Source organism: Mycteria americana, chromosome 1 (genome assembly GCF_035582795.1).
Source record: "Mycteria americana isolate JAX WOST 10 ecotype Jacksonville Zoo and Gardens chromosome 1, USCA_MyAme_1.0, whole genome shotgun sequence".
Lineage (NCBI taxonomy): Eukaryota > Metazoa > Chordata > Aves > Ciconiiformes > Ciconiidae > Mycteria > Mycteria americana.
Window position 1 is genome coordinate 8892422 of NC_134365.1, and position 18860 is coordinate 8911281.

General features: G+C 42.2%; 1 protein-coding gene across 2 annotated transcripts in view; it reads right to left on the reverse strand.

Annotated features, from left to right (window-relative positions):
- GRM3 (glutamate metabotropic receptor 3) overlaps positions 1-18025 on the reverse strand; it is a 49272-nt gene extending 31247 nt beyond the window's left edge. Inside the window, exons 1-2 of one of the 2 annotated variants that reach the window (XM_075491518.1) lie at positions 17543-18025; positions 3959-4814 (exon numbers count right to left, since the gene is read on the reverse strand). In XM_075491518.1, the coding sequence (XP_075347633.1) occupies positions 3959-4814; positions 17543-18010 (1324 nt within the window). In that variant the 5' untranslated portion in view covers positions 18011-18025. The remainder of the gene's footprint in view (positions 1-3958; positions 4815-17542) is intronic. The other variant, XM_075491519.1, reaches the window with a different exon arrangement.
- Positions 18026-18860: the final 835 nt, after the last annotated feature.

Below are 18860 nucleotides of genomic sequence, written 5' to 3' on the forward strand. Positions count from 1 at the left end.
TTTGAAAGGCCAAACAAGCTCTGAGATGGAGTGAGGCTGTTTATCTAGGGGTTGGGCCTTCCATTCTCAGATCCTGCTGCTGGAAGTGGGAATCAGGCATAGGTGTCTCTTTTCTCCCTTACTGAAAACATTCTGGATATCATGACATTTGTCATATACATGTTACTGACTTGCAAGAAAATTATGTGCTTGGTGTATCTCACAGGCAATAAGGAATGAAATCTCACCCTGCCTTCGTGCCCCACTGCAGTTCTATGGAGTTATTTCAACTTAATGAAAAAGGAGAAATAAGTAGGACCCCAGAGATATTAATGAAATACCTGTCACACAGCATGTCAGTAGCAGTGGCAGCATGAGAGTGCACAAATCCTGACCAGTCCTCTACTCCAACCCTGCTGTTGGCTGGTCCCTGAGTATTTCCCTACAGATCCCATTATTGCTGTGCCTGAGAGTCTCACTTCAGGCTTTCAGCTAAATGACAAGTGAAAATCTCAGTTGCTCTATGCTCCATCTGTAGTCAATAGCAAGAGATGTAGGGGTAAATCATATCTCACGTAGGCTACCTCATGTGGGCTGAACCTCAGTCTATAAGTGCTGATCCCCTCCATTAACTGTAATCAGAGACTAATCAAAACTAATTCAAGTGCATAGGGTAAATGTCTAAAATTGCACAGTCCCACAGCAGCCATATAAATGCACCCTACCATTTACTCACACTGGTGTGTTTGAAATACACCATCACCTGTTCCTGGAAGCTGGGACTATACATTCAGAGCTATTTGTTGGGTTTTTTTCATGGCAAGCTGCAGGTTTATGCATGCAGGGCTCATCTGTCTGTACCTCTGCCTTTCAGCAGAGGAGGCGTTGCTTAAATAGCTGTTTGTATGTGTGCAAACATGGTTATCGCTGTTGTTCTGTTTCTTGCCTGATTCCTTTTGGTGGGTGTGGATCACTACCTAGGCTAAAGAAGTAAGAAAATTCCCAGTCTGACTTGGTTGCAGTGTACCTGATGGGCTGGTAGCTTCCATGCCATCCTCTCTCTGCACTGGAGATATGTTCGCAGATTTGGAGCTGGAAATATGAGAGCATCACTGATCAAATGTACCATGCTGCAGGGTCCTGAAATTGTATTAACGACACACCCAGAGACTTTCTTCAACCAGAAAAGAGAAAAGGTGAATTCTTGGCCCCATGGAATTCAATGACGAGACTTGTATGTATTAAAATTTCACACCTTTCTGAAAGGAAGAAAGCATGGAAGATTTGCTGATTCTCTTACTATATAAAAATCACTCATCTGCTTTCAAAAATCACTGACATTAAAACATGGATTCACATTATAATGGAAGAACTGAGAACAAAGAAACAGGAGATGAGCAAATCATGCTGTAAGCTAGGAACAATATATACAGATCAAAGCCATTGGATAAGAACTCAACAGGTTTTTTAATGTTTTAAATTGAAAATGAAAATTAACTGAAACTAAGGCTCTTCAGAGTTTCAAAGATTTCCATATTGATTTTAAAACAAATTAATTTGATTCCAAAAACAGCCTTCTGTTTTCAAAATTGCAAAATGACAGGTTTTGAATTTTCTTTTTTCAGCTTGAACAGCTTCAACTTCCAATTCATAAAAAGTATAAAAGATATTTCAATCAAAATGAAAATGAATTTTTCTGGCTGTACCTAAATGAAAATTTTCCTGGAGTTTTGGTCAAAGAAAATAGTGGTTATTTTGACTTTATGTCTACATGCTGAGTGGAAAAATGCTTAGGTGCTTAAAAAATCTCTGCACGATAGAAAAATGATTATGAATCACGTACTGGAACTAAGATCGCCTAGTGACAGACTAAAGCTGGACTCTATTAAGAGTATATGCATGCAAGCCCATAAAAATACCTGGAGTGTCAGAAAAAGTTTCAAAATAATTGAAGTTTAAATTCCTGAACTCCCTACTCGTTTGGGTAGGCTGTTGCTGACCTGAAGTGTCTCCCTGGCAGAGGCAGAAGCACATTGCATACCACTGCCATCCCTTGTCATCAGTCTGCCAGGACCCAGCTTCTGGGAAGTGCTGTGCTCCTAAAACCTTTTGATTTCAACAATTTCAAGACATTCAGGTGTCTCTAAGGATAAGCAAACGAGAAAATAGTTTCTGTGTATTAAGTACGGTGTGGAGGGGGAGGAGAAATGATGGTTCTTATTTTCCATAGGTTTAAAGCCTAAAAGGTTGATTCATTCTGTCTTGTGCTGTAACACATGAAATTAATAAATACATCAAATGCAATTACAGCATGATATATATACATTGCCTATGCATCTGTGTATGTCAAGGTATGTGTCTATCCTTACTGAAGCAGCAGTCTTTAGGAGGAGACTAAAAGGCGTGACGCACACAAGCACCGCGTTGCTCAGGCCAGGCATGTTGCTTCAGCTGCATTGCATGCAACCCTCAGATGAAGGTTTTGAAGCGTCTCAACTTCCAGCTGCTCTCACCGAGAGAATTATTTTTTCTTTATGACCGAATCTATATTACCAGAGCATGCCCAGGCTCCTGGGTCCTCCTGAATCACCTCCTGGGGGATGACTTAAGATGTAGGACATGACCAATCCCATCTGCCTCTCCTTGATTTCCATCATAAAGAAAGCCAGGGATGTGGGCTGCAGGAAGCCCTGATGTGCTCTGAACAGGTCACCTAGCACGATGCTGGGAGACCAGGGGTCCTAAGGAGCTCTGCATGTGCTGGGAGGTACGTCTACATGTACCCAAGAAAGTGGGGTACTTGGCCACACCAGCCAAACCCCACTGGGTGTGAGAGAAGCTCTAGGGATGTAGTCGGTAGTGTCTAGAGACGGTCTGAATCAAATGCTCAGAAGACCTCTGAAGGAGGGAAAAGTTCAAGCTCTAATCTGACAGTTTCACATAGTTTCCAGTGTTATTAATGTTGTACCATTATTGAGGGTCTCTTGGGACTGAGCATGTTGTATCATACACGTATTTATCTTTCAATTCCTCTTGGAGCTAGTTCTCATACAAAGCACAGCATGATGTTTCCTTACTATCAACTCAGTCAGCTGAGAATATCAGTTTAATAATACATAGAAATGCAAGCTCAACCTAGATGCTTTAGAAGAAATTTAGACATGTAATGACAGAAAGACGTGATATCCTCTCTACACTTTACTTGTTTCCACTGTAGATTTATTTAGCCTTGCCATGGTGTAATATCAATAACAAACCTAAGCTCAGCCATATGTGATGGCAAAAACAGAGATGTCATGTGCTGCCCAGCCAGTCCCCATGAAGTTTGCTTATATCATTGCCAGATCATCCACTCTGTCTCCACAAGCCTCCTGCACATATTTAATCTAGGTTTTTATACTTTGTCATCAAGCCTAAAGATCTGTAACAGAGGTAATGGCACTATCCCACATATTTAAATATTTTATACTGATCTGGTTCTATGGCAGGAATTATTGCTTTACTATTGCAAGGACATTAGCCATTGACCAGGGTCCAGCTATTATGTAAATTCATAAAAAATGAGGAAGAGAAGGCCAAGTCTTGGCATAGGCGTAGCAGGCGATTGCCTAGTGTAGCAGGTGGTGAAATGACCATTGGCCTCCAGACACGCGCAGCTGAAGCCAAGCTGGCTGTGAATGAAATGGAAGTCGGTGTGTGGAAGTAGGTAACATTTCCAAGACCTGCTGTTGCCACCTCCACCACTTCCTTCTGCTGGAAACAGGAGGAGCATCAAGCTTGGTTTTTTTAGGGTTCTCACAGTGCTCTCTGTCCCTCTTCTTTGTCCCTTCCTGTGACAGGAGTGGCCTTGCCAGGGTACCACTCTGGTCTGAAGTGTGATAATAGGTGCTACTGGAAATTCACCTGGCTGTTACTGTGACCAATGAACATTTTGTTAATGACAGTGACATTCTGTATGTACCAAAAGAGAAGTTATTACCTGTAAAGTTTACTTTCAGAAGATAATCTTTGTACAGCTTCCTGCCATCCAGATGCTTCATGGCATCACAGAGTTTGGTGGTGTTTGGACACAGAGTCCGCTGCATTTTATGCAAGGCATGGGCCATTGCATACACAGCATTCACAACAAACATGATCTTGGATTCTTGCTCGTAGTTGGAACTGTTGATGGTGAAGTGCTTGTCACAAGCCTTTTTATGTGGTTTTCGGTTCTGGAGATTACACTGGAATTTTTGCTCCCAGAAGTCCTTGAACCAGGGGTTGCGTCTGTTATTGTAAGGGCTGAGGCTCTGGAAATACCTGTCAAACTCTTTAACTGGATGGGAAGCAAGTTCCAAGGTTATCGCCCCAGAAGCTATGTGCTCATTGCCCTTGACAATACTCTCTTGTGCTCCCCATCCGTCGCTGGCAATCCAGGTAAAGGAAACGTTGAAGCGGTTGGCAGCTGCAATGAGCTCCCGAGAGTCATCGCCTCGCATGAAGAGCACCACGACTCTGGCGTTGGGTTTCTGGAGCAGCTCTCTGATCACACCGTCGTAGGACTTCCTGATGTTGGACCGGCCCACTTTCTCGGAGGTGGCAATGCAGATGTTGCGGAGGCGAGCTTCCTGCTCGAAGGCTTCGATCCCTGTCTCCCCGTAGTCTCCTTCTGAAGCAACTGTTGACACATAAGTCCAGTTGAAGTACCGTAAGATTTCAGCCATGGCTTTCGCTTGGTAGAAGTCAGGGGGCACTGTCCGCGCGAAATAGTCGTAGCGGGATTTGTCGCTCAGCTTCGCGCTGGTGGAGGCATAGCTTATCTGGGGGATCTGGAAGAGTCTGAGCAAATTTGCCACCTAGAGAGAAGGGGGAGAACATGGATTTTTAAAGGGTGGTATTTATAAAACTGAACAGAAAAATCTAGGGAAAGGCATAAACGATGTTTTTTAATAAGAGGTGTTCTGACAATCACAGATTAAGGGTGTTGATAGAGGACGTTGATAACATACTCTGGTGAGAGCAGTGCACTATGCATATGCAGGATAGCTGTTCTGCTGCCCAGTTAATTCCCAGGGTCCTACTGGGACTGTAATGGACCTTTTATTTCTGTCAAACTGTGCCTCTAAACCAACAGAGAATTTGACACAAATGGACAATATACTTCAGTCTCAGCCTGTGCTCCTTGTTAAGGTCTGGGGATTTGCATGCCTTTGCTGTTCATAGTGTGATTCATCTTTTCCAAGACTCATTGTATTCGATAACCAAATGTACTAATAAGACATAAATTTCTCTTGTATGCCAATATCACAGATATACCTGTACAGGCCTTTCACAGAACTTTCTTACTCCACTTATTCAAGCTCTGAGTCCCCCCCCTCCTACTTTTTACTCTTTTAAACTCTTTTTTGAGCTGTTCAGACTGCAGTCCTTCTGAGATGGCATATTTCTTGCATGTTAGTACTCCTCAAGTTGACTCCTTGTGTTGACCTACAGCTTTTCACAAATAATAACAAATTTTAATAATCTTTAATTGCCCTTCTTGTGTGATTTATGTTGTCCAAAGTCCTTTTTTTGTGGTTTTATTTCATATGTTGCTATGTCCCTTGCTTAGATATTCCCAAATCTCTTACTCTCTTACTCTCTTACTCTCATAGAAGTGTAGCTCCTGATAATATCTGGAAAGAAATGAAGAAAGCATTTTTTTCCCGTGATTGCTTCTTAAATGACAAAGGGAAGACTTTGGAGTTCTGCTCTTGGTGCATGGAAGTTGTGTCCAGTAAATTAAGTTTAAAGCCAGTCTTGGAGTACAGCCTGACAAAACCAACTGAAAAGCAATAGTGTACTTGAGATTCCTAAGGGAAACTTATTAAAAATTGCCCAATCAACTAATTTTTCACATTTTCCCCAAATGTTTCTCTGACCACAGACTATGTCTGTGAGAATTCAAAGGCAAAGGACTGTTTTGAAAAAAATGTTGTGGAACAAGGCAAATTTTAGATTCTCAGACGTCAGTAGCAAAATAGACAGTCTGGTAAAAAAACCCCCAAAAGTATTTTACTTCTTTTTGGCAACCCATATCTCTTGGGATTTATAGATTTAGATTCTGTCTTTTCTTTAATGCAGACACTGGACCAATGTCTTGCTGTGGTTCATCTCCCACTGTAAACTGGTGTGATCTCTTGTCTGGGCCAGACTCTGCTGCCTAACCGTACATACCCAGTGCCTTTCACAGCTCTCTGAGCTACCTGAAACAGGGAACTTAAGGAGACCCTTGTCCTCCTGCCCTTCTGCGGCACCAGGGAAGAGGAGGTGGGATGCCCTGGCATCTCAGGTCTCTAGGTGCCTGTATCTGGGGAGCTGAAGCATGTCTTCATAAAATAAACCCCACACAGTGGTTATTTTTGTTTAAACCAAAATAAAGCCTCTCCTACACTGCTTGGAAGGAGCATCCTGACAGGGAGCTTTGGCTAACGCCCCGAGGTTTTGCCTATGGGTATAGGCACGTGGCTGGAAAGTGCCGTGGCTGAACAAGTTACTGTCCCTCAGGAAACAGCTGATGCGTCCTTAACCACCCTGCTAGGTGGTAACATGCATTAAACTGCCTTATACTGGAAATGTGGGATTTAATTTACATTGTGGTGATTTAAACGAACAGCTTTAAAGCAATGGGGTGGGCTGAGAGGCTTGTTTTGTCACGGAGGTGCAATGGATGCTCTGAGCACTGTTAAGCCTCTGTGGCTTTGAAACTTTTGATTACGCGTCCACATATCCACATGGTTTGGTTCACATGTCCTCACTCAAAAAGAGCACTTTGATTTGGTAATAAGAATGTCCTCGGTGTAGCTATTCTGGAACATTTCTTGCAGAACTGTGTGGGCTGGAATTGCTATTCTTGTCTCAGTTTATTCTAGCAGGAATTATTTTATTTGAGCTAAACCATAATAAGGATATGCACACATGTCATTCTGCATTTTTCCCCCCAAAATGGCTAAAAAAGAAGTCCATTTTCTAGCTAAAGCAGTGCTATTCAGCATGTAGTCAAGCCTTCAGCTCACAGAAGGATATGCCTAAGAAATATAGCAGCTTTTCTGTTGGTTTTTTATTATTATTTTAGTCTAAGCAGCAAAAGTATCCATGTGTAGGGAAACAGAACTACACCCCCATTTTACAAGGCGGCCCTGAGCCTTGGGGGTCACTATCCTTTTCGGGTCCCTGCAAACTGCCTGCAGTTCTGCTTCCTGTGGTGTGGGGAGAAGAAAGCTTTCCTGTGGCAATGCTGTTTGCTGTAATGCTCTTCACTGCAATGCTGTCCAGATGGTAGGTTTTTCATAGACCAAAACAAAAAAAAAGTAAGAAATTCTGCTTAATCATAAAAGATAGTGACCCAATCATCCCCGGGAGCTGCCACTGATCATGGAGCTCAGTGAAGTTGTATCTGTTATTAATTCAGATCAGGACACTCTTCTGGAAATTCTGAAATTGGGGATTTTCTGGAATATTGTAACATCTTGATTTTAGGAACTAATTTTTCAAAAGAGCTCAGGTCTCAGGCACTTAGCTAACGCAGCCAGTTTCAGAACGGTCCCTTTTTCCAGCCGTTTCCATGCTGATCTGAACATCTGATTCTGAAAATCAGATCCTGATTAAACGAGCAACAAGATAAGGGCACAGGTAACAGGTTCTGGAGAGGAGCTGGTATCTAAGGCTATGTCTATTCTGCAGTGTATCAGTGTAGTAGAGGACAGTGCAATGTGAAGCAGAGTTACGTGCACTGAGATTGAACCACCTGCGGCGTACCTACGCTGTAGCTCCATGCTGCCTTGGGATGTGTGCTACAGATTCAAAATTGCAGCATAGATCCAGCTTTTGCTAAGTGAAATAATCTGTTTTGGCAAGGCTCCAGGCAGCAATTTAATCAAGCTGTGGTGTATGCAATTAGAGCCTGAAATCCATATGTTGGCACTTAAGTAGCGGTAGTAGCCTGTTTTTTTGCTGTCAAAACCAGTGGGTTTTGCAGATGCTTAGCACCTTTGAAAATAAAGCTGGATGTTCTGTATCTGCAACCTGAAAAAACTGCTTTGCACAGCTTGCGGTGAACAAAGCGTGTCAATATAGTCAGCTTCCAGTGCGATGGGAAACCTTTATCTGCCCTCATGCTGCTGGGTTTATTAGTGTAGCCACTGTCCTGGGCTAAAGGGTCCACTTCCCAAGCAAACCTGGCTCTCACCCAGCTGCTAGGACAGTGAGCGATTCATAAGGAGCAGCCCAACGTGAGCACGGCAGAAAGTCCAGTGTCAGCCATGTGCCTCCACAGGGACAGGCTGCACCAGCAAATCCTGCAAATGGAGCGGTCAGGGCAGTGCCAGAGGAGACTGATGTCCCTCTCACGACGTTGGAGCCACATCTGTCACTTCTACTTCTCTGCGCATCAGGGACAGTACAAATACTGGTGGGAAATTGCCGATCTAGTTTATAACACTGAAAATGGCTTCATAATAAGCAAGCAAGGAGCTGTGAATTAGGTACAGCTATCAAACACCTGAATCTGGTTTCTGAGTATATAGATATAAGGAAGACATTTTTTATGATGAGGGTGGTGAAACACTGGCACAGGTTGCCCAGAGAGGTGGTAGATGCCCCATCCCTGGAAACATTCAGGTTGGACGGGGCTCTGAGCAACCTGATCTAGTTGAAGATGTCCCTGCTGATGGCAGGGGGGTTGGACTAGATGACCTTTAATGGTCCCTTCCAACCCAAACCATTCTATGATTCTATGATTCTATATTTCTGGCCCTTCAAGAGTCCTGTTGATAGATGGGGTCAGGTAGGTAACACCTATATGTCTCAGAAACCCATATATGGATTAATTGAATCCCATCAAGCATTTTGCTTATCCTCTGCAGGACTTTTTTTTTGCTGGCAGTAGGATTTATTCCGAAGGTTTTGGTTAAAATTTCCCTTCTCCTTAACAGCCCAGAGGCTATTATATGGGTTGTTTGAATGTGTACAGGGCTGAGGAGCACAGGAAACACTCTGGAATAAAGAAAAATCTCAAAAGTGTTAGAACAGATAGGGTTTCTTCAACACAATACACAAGTGCATATCACACATTCGTTGGACAGAGGAGGCCCCTTGTTAGATGACAGTGCTCTCTGCACTTCTAAAATTTTACCACGCGAGAATCTCATGGCACTTAACACGGCTTAATGAATCTAATTTCACAGAGCTCCTTTGAGACAGTCAAGAGCTCCTGTGGCTGTTTTGAACAGACAGTAAATTAGGCTGCTGAGCAGAATGGGATTGAGGTAAAAGAGGTTTGTCTCTATTGAGAAACTGGAGAAATCCCTGTCTCTCTGAAGTGCAATCTGTCCTAATGAAAATTCAGCTGCTGCTTTTGGTCACTTGAAAAAGACTTTCCATTCATGAGGATAAGTTGCTTGTCCAGATTCCCACAGTGAGACCATGGCAAAGCCATGTCCCAAGGATTTTCTATTGTCTAGATCATTACTATAGCACAGGAGCTGAGCTTTTACTTTGAAGAAATGTGTGCTGCTCCCAGTGTATGCCGTATCTAGTTCCTAAATGATGGTAACCTACTGTGTGGGCTTTTTGTTATTATTTGGGCAGCTGCAGGTCAAGCTGCAGCTAAAGCATTTGCTCCAATTAATTATTTTTTTTTAATTGCTTATTTGATTTCTTCTTTTTTCTTAAATCTAAAAATATTTTAACCAAATTTTGGCAGAAAGTGTCATTTTAGAAAGGCAGGAAAGAAACATTGTTTCTGAATGGGCTGGAGTGTGACAAGTGGCAGACATAAAGGCGCCAGGGGAGGTTTAGACTGGATATTAGGAAATTTTACTTCACTGAAAGGGTTGTCAAGCATTGGAACAGGCTGTCCAGGGAAGTGGTTGAGTCGCCATCCCTGGAAGTATTTAAAAGATGTTTGGATGAGGTGCTTAGGGAAATGGTGTAGTGGTGGTCTTGGTAGTGTTAGGTTTACGGTTGGACTCGATGATCTTAAAGGTCTTTTCCAACCTATACGATTCTGTGATTCTGTGATAAAGAATAAAGGATGTACCTGTCTCTAGTCAACTGTCTACACTGGCCTGTACACCCTCCCCATGCTCCCAGCTCCTGGATCGTACATTTTATGTTGAGTTAGAACCTCCTTTCTTTTCAATTTATAACCATTTTCTTCCATGCTCTTGTCATGCACCTCAGTAAAGACACTTGCTTTGTCTTCCTGAGAGCCAACCCGTACATAGTGTAAGCTGATATTAGGTTCCCACCAAACCTTCTCTTCTCCAGGCTAAACACACCCGGTTCCTTCTCTCTCTTCTTGCAGGGTGTGTTCTCCAGACTCTCCTCCCTGCAATCATTTCTGTATTTATTAAATCTTTCTTTTATTGGGGGACCCAACTGGACATAGTATTCCAGATGTTGTCCAATGAGAATAGCATAAACAAAAATAAACAGAATAAATGGAAATAATAATTTCCATCTACCTACTGGCTATGTTTCTGTAGGTACTGCCCAGCATGCTGGGAGCCTACAGTGCTACCAGATTGCATTGTTGGCAATGAATATGAACAATACTGAAGAGATAAGCTCTACTATAACTTTCCCTGTCCTCTTGGGATTCAGTAGGCTCAAAGGTATGGCTCTCACCTTGGGGACAGTGTGACCCAGTGTGACTCAGCTTGGGCACTTCTGACATACTCACGTGGTTTGGGAGTATTTGGGAGGGGGAGATCTCAGTGGTGCAAATGCAGCTGCTCAGCTCGAACGCAACAAAAAACTTCACTCCAAACTCTGCTTTGTTGTCAAAGAGAAATTAGGAGCTTAAACTCCTTACTGGTTCCAGACTTGAAATACATCTATCAGCCTGAAATGTCCTCCCTCCATAGCCCATTTTAAAACTGTGGGCGTTATGCCTGGGATATAATAAGCACTATGGAAGACAGACTCTACACGGGGGCTATGTCACCACCTGCAACAGAAAATACCCATTTGGATTCAGCTGGATTTCAAGCTCTGACCCCAGCAATGCATCGGCAATGCTGACATCCCAGTCCTTTTAATTGTTAAAGGTCAGTTGCAAGGAACTAAGCCAGAAGCAGTGAAGTTATTTAGGAGTCCCAGCCTCGCTTGTACTCCTGTGTAATCTTCTGACACATTGCAGGACTGAAGCAGTGGTTCCCATCAGCTTTCCCTCTCTTTGGTATTAAGAAGTCTGTTTACTAGTTAGTGAGTGTTGTTCCTTAACAAAATTCCTTCCAAAAGGTAACTCAGGAAAAACCAATTAAGTACCAAACAAATAAAAATGTCTGGTGTTTTGTGTTAGCAGGGGAAGGTGAGAAAACAACAGTGTTTTCAGCCTTGCTCTTCTGAAAATCTTGGCAATGAAGATGGAAAAATATAGCTAAATATTTGCAACGGACTCAATAGCTGTCACAACCAGAGAAGCAGTGTTTGAACAGTGAAATAATTGCATCTGTGAAATGAACATCATAAATAGGGAATACTGTCAGAATAACATCTAGGATTTGTGTGGAGGACCCAGGAATTTCTTTTTATATGTGTGTCCTGTGTAATAAAAAATAAACTAAGAAGGACATGCAGAGAAATGTTGCACTCGGAGAGAAGAATTGTTTGGAAATCTTTTTTTTTTTTTCCCCTGCAGGGGATAGCACAGTGAGCTGTCGCGTATGCACTCTGCCTCCATGCAGCATTAACTGTTGAAGTGAAGTAAGCTAAGTACTAAGCTGGCACACTGGGAAGAGATCTGTGCAGAAGACCTTGCTTTGCATGAGGAGTGAAACTCTTCTCTGAGACTTGGTAAACCTGACTGTGGGTGACTCATGTCACATTTACACATTTACACAAGCTAGAGTTGATGGTTCTAAAAGCATGAAATGGCTTCTGGAGTTAAAAGAGCCATCGTTGATAGATATGGTTATTTGAGAGTCATTAACTGATGCATAAGTCCTAGTCAGAAGGGACAGAATGAGTGTGGGTGATGTCAAGATGTCCCTAACTAGTTCCTATTTTTGGCCACTTTCTCTTGTAGTTACACCCTTTCCCACTTGTAACATGGTAGGGCTCCTTCCTTCTTACCTGTGGTCTCTTTCACATCCCTGTAAAATTGTATCATTTCCCTTTGGCAAAAGGAGAAAATACTCACACTGAAAAAAAAAATCCCAAACCAAAACAATTGCAAAGGAATCAGTTACCTTGGGATTTTCAAAGAAGCCAGCCAGAAGGAGGTACTCACATTTCTTTGAAATCTCTAGGAAAGACATGTCCAGTGCTGTTTGGGCACTTTGAAAATCTCAACCTAGTGGCTGTTCAGTTTCTGAATTTGGGATGGAAACAAAGAGAGGAACAAAGAGCAAGGATCCAGCTGAGAGGTAGTAGAGGGAGGGAAAGAACAGAGATAAAAGAGGGAAAGAGTTTAAAGGAGGCACCAGGAAGTCAGCAAGTGTATGTGTAGCTTAAATGCTAGTGGTAGGTGGCCCATCTCACAGAACAGATCCTTTAATAAGGATCTGGTTTAGTTTTACAAGCACAAAATCACCAGAGGCTGTCGTTGCACAGCTGAATGCAAAGCTCCTCTACAAGCACAGCACAAACAGCATATGCGGTCCGTGGTCCCTGGTGAACCCCTGCAGCCCCCTGCACATTTCTCTTGCCCATATCCCCATTGGGTCCATGCACAGGGGGACAGAGCCCCATATGTTATGGGAGGTTTTTCTGCATGTAGTTCTTCTAAGGATTTTGCACTATTTTCAGTGGTTATGGAAGTCACACACTATTGTTAAGACTCATTGGTTGGAAGACGGTTTATCCTTGGAGGAAGGAAATAGGGGTGATTAGCTTTCAGGTTCCATGAGCCCTTGGCAGACTTGTGTGGCTAAGGAGAAACAACAGCCAGGAAAAAATTGCCAGTAAATGAGTACATATTCTGAATTTCATGCCATATGGTCACTCACTTAGGAGAGAGACCTTAGCTTTTATGAAAGCAATAATGTACCTTTAAGCCTTCTGTAGCAGTTTTGCTACAGTTTACTTGAGACACGGCAAGGAATTGAAGAGAAGACAGCTCGGTACTGGTTCCTATTCTGCCATTTTTTTCTGGATGAGGCTCTAACTTGGGAATAACTGTCATGACCGTGATCTGGAGGTCTTGTGGGTTGGTAGCATAAGGGAAACTTTACCCAGGACTAAAGCCCTATATCAACATGAATATAGTTGATATGGAAATGCAAAGCCCAGCCCACCTAACGGAATGTCTTAATGTTTCAAAGTGTGTTGACTGCAGGGAATGGACTCCAATCTTCATTTTCAGAAGATGGGTCCACTTTTCAGAAACAGAGAAGAACAAAACCAGCACTTGAATAGTTGTATTCCTGCTTACACATGCATATTCCTGACAGAGCTGACCTGAGTACTTTAAACATGGCATTTGGATTAGCTATGCAGGTGCTCCTCTGTGCAAATCAATAATGCTTTTTTCTTCTCCTTTTTACAATGTCATTGAACATCTCCAAGGAAAATATGTTTGAAATTTCTGTTGTAAACTAGGAGAGAGTGGATAATCTGGCTCAAATGAAAAGCCATGAATGCAAAATAAAGTCCTCCAAACTTTGGAGAATTCACCTTCTGATCCTAGATTCAGCTCAGGTTAGAATTTTATTTCATGTAAACAGCTTTTTTTACATGAGCTCTTCCATTGACTGAGAATCCTGGCTTGGGTTTTGAGGGATCAAATGCTGTGCAGATTGGGCTCACTGCTAATTTAAACACAACATCTAAAACCTAATTATCCAGATCATCATTAATGATAATAGCCTAGTCTGACCAGAAAATAATTAAGCATTCTGCATTCTCTTGTTGTTTTTAGCCTCTGCAAAAAGTGCCTATCGCGCATAATGACTCAGTGGGGAAGGTGTTCGTTGCTGATTTACCAGCAAATTCTTTTTTCCTTGGTGGAAGGATAATGAAAGAAGCAGAAATCTGACAGCAGGAGCATCATGAAGTGATTTAGCAGACAGCTGTCCAGACAAAAATCTGGAGAGGGAGGGTGAAAGGAGGAGAAGAAAAGGTATTGAAATACAATGGCAAATTCACAAGAGGAAAAAAAAGAAAAAAAAAGAAATAATTTCTTGTCTGAAGAGCTCAGCATGGTTTATTTTAAGGCTAAGAAACTGTGCTGTGGACTTTATGATGCTTACAGCTCTCAGGCAAAAGAGAAATGCTCGAAAGGGCTATATCTGGAAGCGCCCAGCACCCTGAGTGCTATTTGAAAGCATGGGGTATGGGGAGGCTCAGCCTTGCACATGCGTCTGCTGAAGTGGTTTGACGTTCAGCGGTGGTGTGATTCCAGTTGCTACTGGAGCTACTCTGTACAGGTCACTGTCTCTGAAATCTGGTAGTCTCTTCTTCTGGCATGGCACCAAAATGTGTGGCTTTAATGCTTTGAAGTCCTTACATCTTCAGGCTTGGGTCTGCAAGGTCTATTACTCTTGACAGGGATTTTCTTTTGAAACAGAAGTCATGACTGGCTACCTTAACAAGATGAGCAGAAGGAGTGAATGGCTTAATTACATCTTTTCTAGACAGTTTTAAATCTAGAGGAAAGCTAGAAAAGAGAGACTGAAGGAAGGCCAACCCAATCTATGGCAAGGGAAAGTAATCAACTGAATTTTCTAGCTAGGAAATGCTCGATAACACATTGAATCATTTGTAAACTTATTTATTTATTTTTCTGAAGGACTGTGTCAGAAGGACCTTATGTTTGAACAACTGTTGGCAACTATAGGGAAGCTGTATAGAGTATAGGGTAATATTAGATATGACTATTGTTTCATTATCCCTCGTAAGTTTTGAAAATTTGGCATCATATAGATATGCATACAGCTATATTGCCATTTTCCACAGGTACTGAATGAGAAAGTTTCTTATCAGGACTTTGTATTTTCATGTGACAGCTGCTCCATACCCAAGCTTTTGGAATTTGAAGCATTGGTATATATTATGTACATTCAGTGTGTACTGCATCCAATCTGCTGCCTCAGATATGGATTTAGTCTTGTCAGTGATCACCAGAGACTGGCTTCAAAGGGACAGATTGACAGATGTTGTGCAAGAGGCCCCAGGCCATTTTAGGAGCATGGCGTGCCTGCCTCAGGGTTTCTGGGAGGGAAATAAATATCTGTACCATTTCCTCAGCTGTAACTACTTTTATGGATGTGCCTTTTAGGCTACTTCATGCCCTTTGGACACACTTGAATTTAGGGTGGACTGAGAAACAGACTGACCACGAACGACTAGACCAAGGGTACAGCAAAGCCACTGCCACCTCTCCACCAGTACAATAGGGTAAGCGTATGATGTTTCAAAATATTTTACCAGCCTTGGCATACTTGCAGCTCTGGGAATTGCTGAGACAGAGGTGGTATCTATACAGAATTTCCTGGTTTTTTCTAGTCATTTCTTGAACTCAGTTTTTAGCATCCACAACAACCTCCCATTTGCTGCTTTCACTTGATATACCCTTTGTCTGATTAGAAGAGACAATGAATAATGATTCTGTTAACACACTCTTTGTGTTGCCTAAGGTTTTGTAGCTATCATTTCTCCTCTTCAGATGTCTCTTTTCCAGCCCTGGAAGTTACTTGTTCTTTGTGCTCCAAGTGATCAGACCCATGTAACTGGTGAAGGATACATCCCTGCTTGCTAGCTGGTCCACAGGGGGACAAAACCACTCCTAGTGTGAGAGATGGCTGAGGTTCTGCTCTGCAGAAACTATTGTCCTGTGGTATGGGTAACCATGTGCCCATGTATTGCCTACTTTGAATACACAGACAAACCACACACTGGAACACAAAAGGGAATAAAAAGTAATTTGTTGAAATGCTGCTTCTATGCTCATGTATGTCTGATGGAAACGGGCCATGCTCCCAAGCTGATGGGATTTAATGCCTTGACAAGAGCAAGAGCCAGTTCCCCAATGTAATTCTGACTGAAATTAGCACTGGATGAACTCTTGGCCTGTTTATGAAACAGGTAAATGAAGCTCCGTGGGCTTTCTGTCACTGCTGGGATAGTCTGTAGTACAGAAGAACATTTTTCTCTTTTGACACTGATGCAGTAATTAGGGCCTGTACTCAGTCTTTAAAATCATATTGCTCATAGTAGTCCAGCACTGTCAAGGCTTGGTGCATTTGGAAACCTACAGCTGACCATTAGGAAATACTAGCTGCAGGGTCTTAGCCTACCTGAACCTGGGCTTAAGACACTGCTCACTTGTGGTTATGAGTGATGTGGACTAGCTTATTTAATTTAACCCAAAATAATGACATATATGTAGATTTGGCAGCTTCAGTGAATCTAGGGGGCATTTTTGCTCGTGGATAGTGCACACTGGCAGTTGTGGGGAACTTCAGAACATCTGAGGCTGCACTGCCATAGGAGTACCTGGTCTGGAAAGGAGAAATACAGAATTTCTGCTAAAAAAGAGGGCATATATGTTCTTAATGTTCATTTAATGGAAAAAAAATGCCAAGGACTTAAAGTTTTATCATGAATTTATAACAAATGGGAAGTCAAGACCAAAAGGAATCAAAATTATGTTTAGCCCCTTGCAAGTGAAATGAAGCATGCAATAAAACCATAGGTGGAAGGATATATGGAGCATTTAATCCACCTGCAACTTTACACCTTTGCAAGCCACTAAATACTCTCCAACACCCTACCGAGACCCTATTTGGGACCAATATTACACAACCAAAAGCTGCAGTTACAAGGTGCCAGGAGGAGGGAGCAAGATGTACTGAGGGCATCTGTCTTCTGTGCTGGACTTCTGACAGTGCTTACACTGCACTCTGCCAGGCAACATTTCCTGGCAAAAACTTAGTATGAACTATATATGGAAACAAAAGGAAAGACAGCAAATTTAGAATATATTCAGAAACTGTACTGCCTGCATGGGATATTTGAGACCTTGCTCACTGAGATCAGCAGAATAATTTTCATTTGCTTTGGTGTGCTTAATTAGACACTAAAAACTTGCAATAATTTGGTCAGGTGTAATTTAAGTTTCTGGCTAGTACGCCATTTTTACTTTATTTCAGCCTGGAAGTAAGGTAAGGATTTCTTCTTTCATTTTAACTCTCTATTGTTTAAATGACAAATGTTACGTACACGCAGCATACATATATTCAGAAATATAGGTGGTATAATTTATTATTGATGTGATAGCAGAGATCTGAACTTAGAGTTCTAAAAGTCTCATGAAAAGCAAAGTTTAAAATAAGTACTAAGACTTTTGGAAACTTCAGGTGCCCTCAGGATACACCATAACTAGAGGAAGTGGACAGCTGCCAGAGGTTTAAACTACAGCAAGTGTTTTGAAGAATGAATCTAACTAGTATAAATTCAGTAAAAATTATATGCTAGATTGACCCGTAGGGTAAAGTGATCGAGCTAAGGCTTGCTTTATTGACAAACTTATGTAAGCAGTGGTTCTCTCACAGGAATTGCAGATGAATGATTCTCACCTGATGGGGCTCCTGTGACTTACCTGTATGGAGACACTGCTATAGGAACCACCTATGACTCCTGCAATGAGCAATGGTAAATTCTCTTGAATGGCATATGAGCCATCAGGGCACATATACTCTGTTTCATCCACTTTAGTCAAAGATGCCCTGACGAACTCCAAAGACTGTTCTAAGGCATATGTATCCCTGGAACATGTGTCCAAGATGTGAACTCCAAGCTTAATTCCTGGCAGCAAGTAGTTGTCTCTGTTGATTTCATCAATGGCAAACAACATGGCCTCCAAGCGCTGGATGCCTCGGTCTTCATTGATTCTCCCACATTCTTCTATCCCGGTGCCTTTTTCGTTGATTGGGAATAAGCCACCTAAGACCAGGTCTCCTTCTATCTTAATTTCCTTCCTTACAAAGCTGTGGTCACTTAGGGAAAGGAAAACTCCTTTGGAAAATAAAGCTAGCGTAAGGACTTGGAGTCTGGTGAACATCTTCATTGGTCCTGTTTTAGCAGCTCTAAGAAACGTTGGCGGGAGCAAAAGTGCTCTTCAGTCCTTCTGATCCATTGTCAAATTTGAAGTGCTGTCCCACAAGCCAGTGAAGAGCAAGCCAACAAGTCTTTCCACTGGACCTCTAAAGAAGAGATGGAAGGAATTATAAAAGGCAAAAGGAGATGTGAGCTGTAACAAAATTTTTATTAATAAAACATTCAAGAGCAGTGTTAAGGGATTGCTGGATAGCATAGAAAGTAAGAAATACATTTGTCTTGCGTTCTCATAGAGGACCTTATTCCATTTGCTTCATAACTGATTACAGGCTAAACATCTACTATGACAGCTATGCACAAAGACCACAGACATATGGAGCGATACATCTGATGTTGACCACTGCTCTACAATGTTTCACCTTTTGCAAGGACAGAGACCACTTCTGACATTTTTCTCATACTATCCTCTCTTATTCCATCCTCTCTCTCTTCTGGACTTGGAGTCTTATGTATTCTCATTCACTGTGTCTCCAGCTGCTTCCAGCCTCCCCTTAATAAATTTTTCTCTGTTTTTGTTGATTGCACTCTACTTAACTATTCCTTCAGTTATAGCACTGTCACAGTGTTATCTCCTTGATGTTAATTTTTACTGAAGTCGGCATTTGGCCTTCAGATCCCAAGTCTCTTGCTGAAGTCCACCTGCCCTGCCTTCCTTTACTAGCCTGCTCACCTGGTGCAGACAATGAGAGGATGGGAGAAACCTCTTGGGGCTTTACCTCTATTTTTGGGCTGTGACAAATGTTTGAAACACAGGAGAAGCCCTATTTTACCAAGTGGAAACTGAAGGCTGTGTCTGTAAT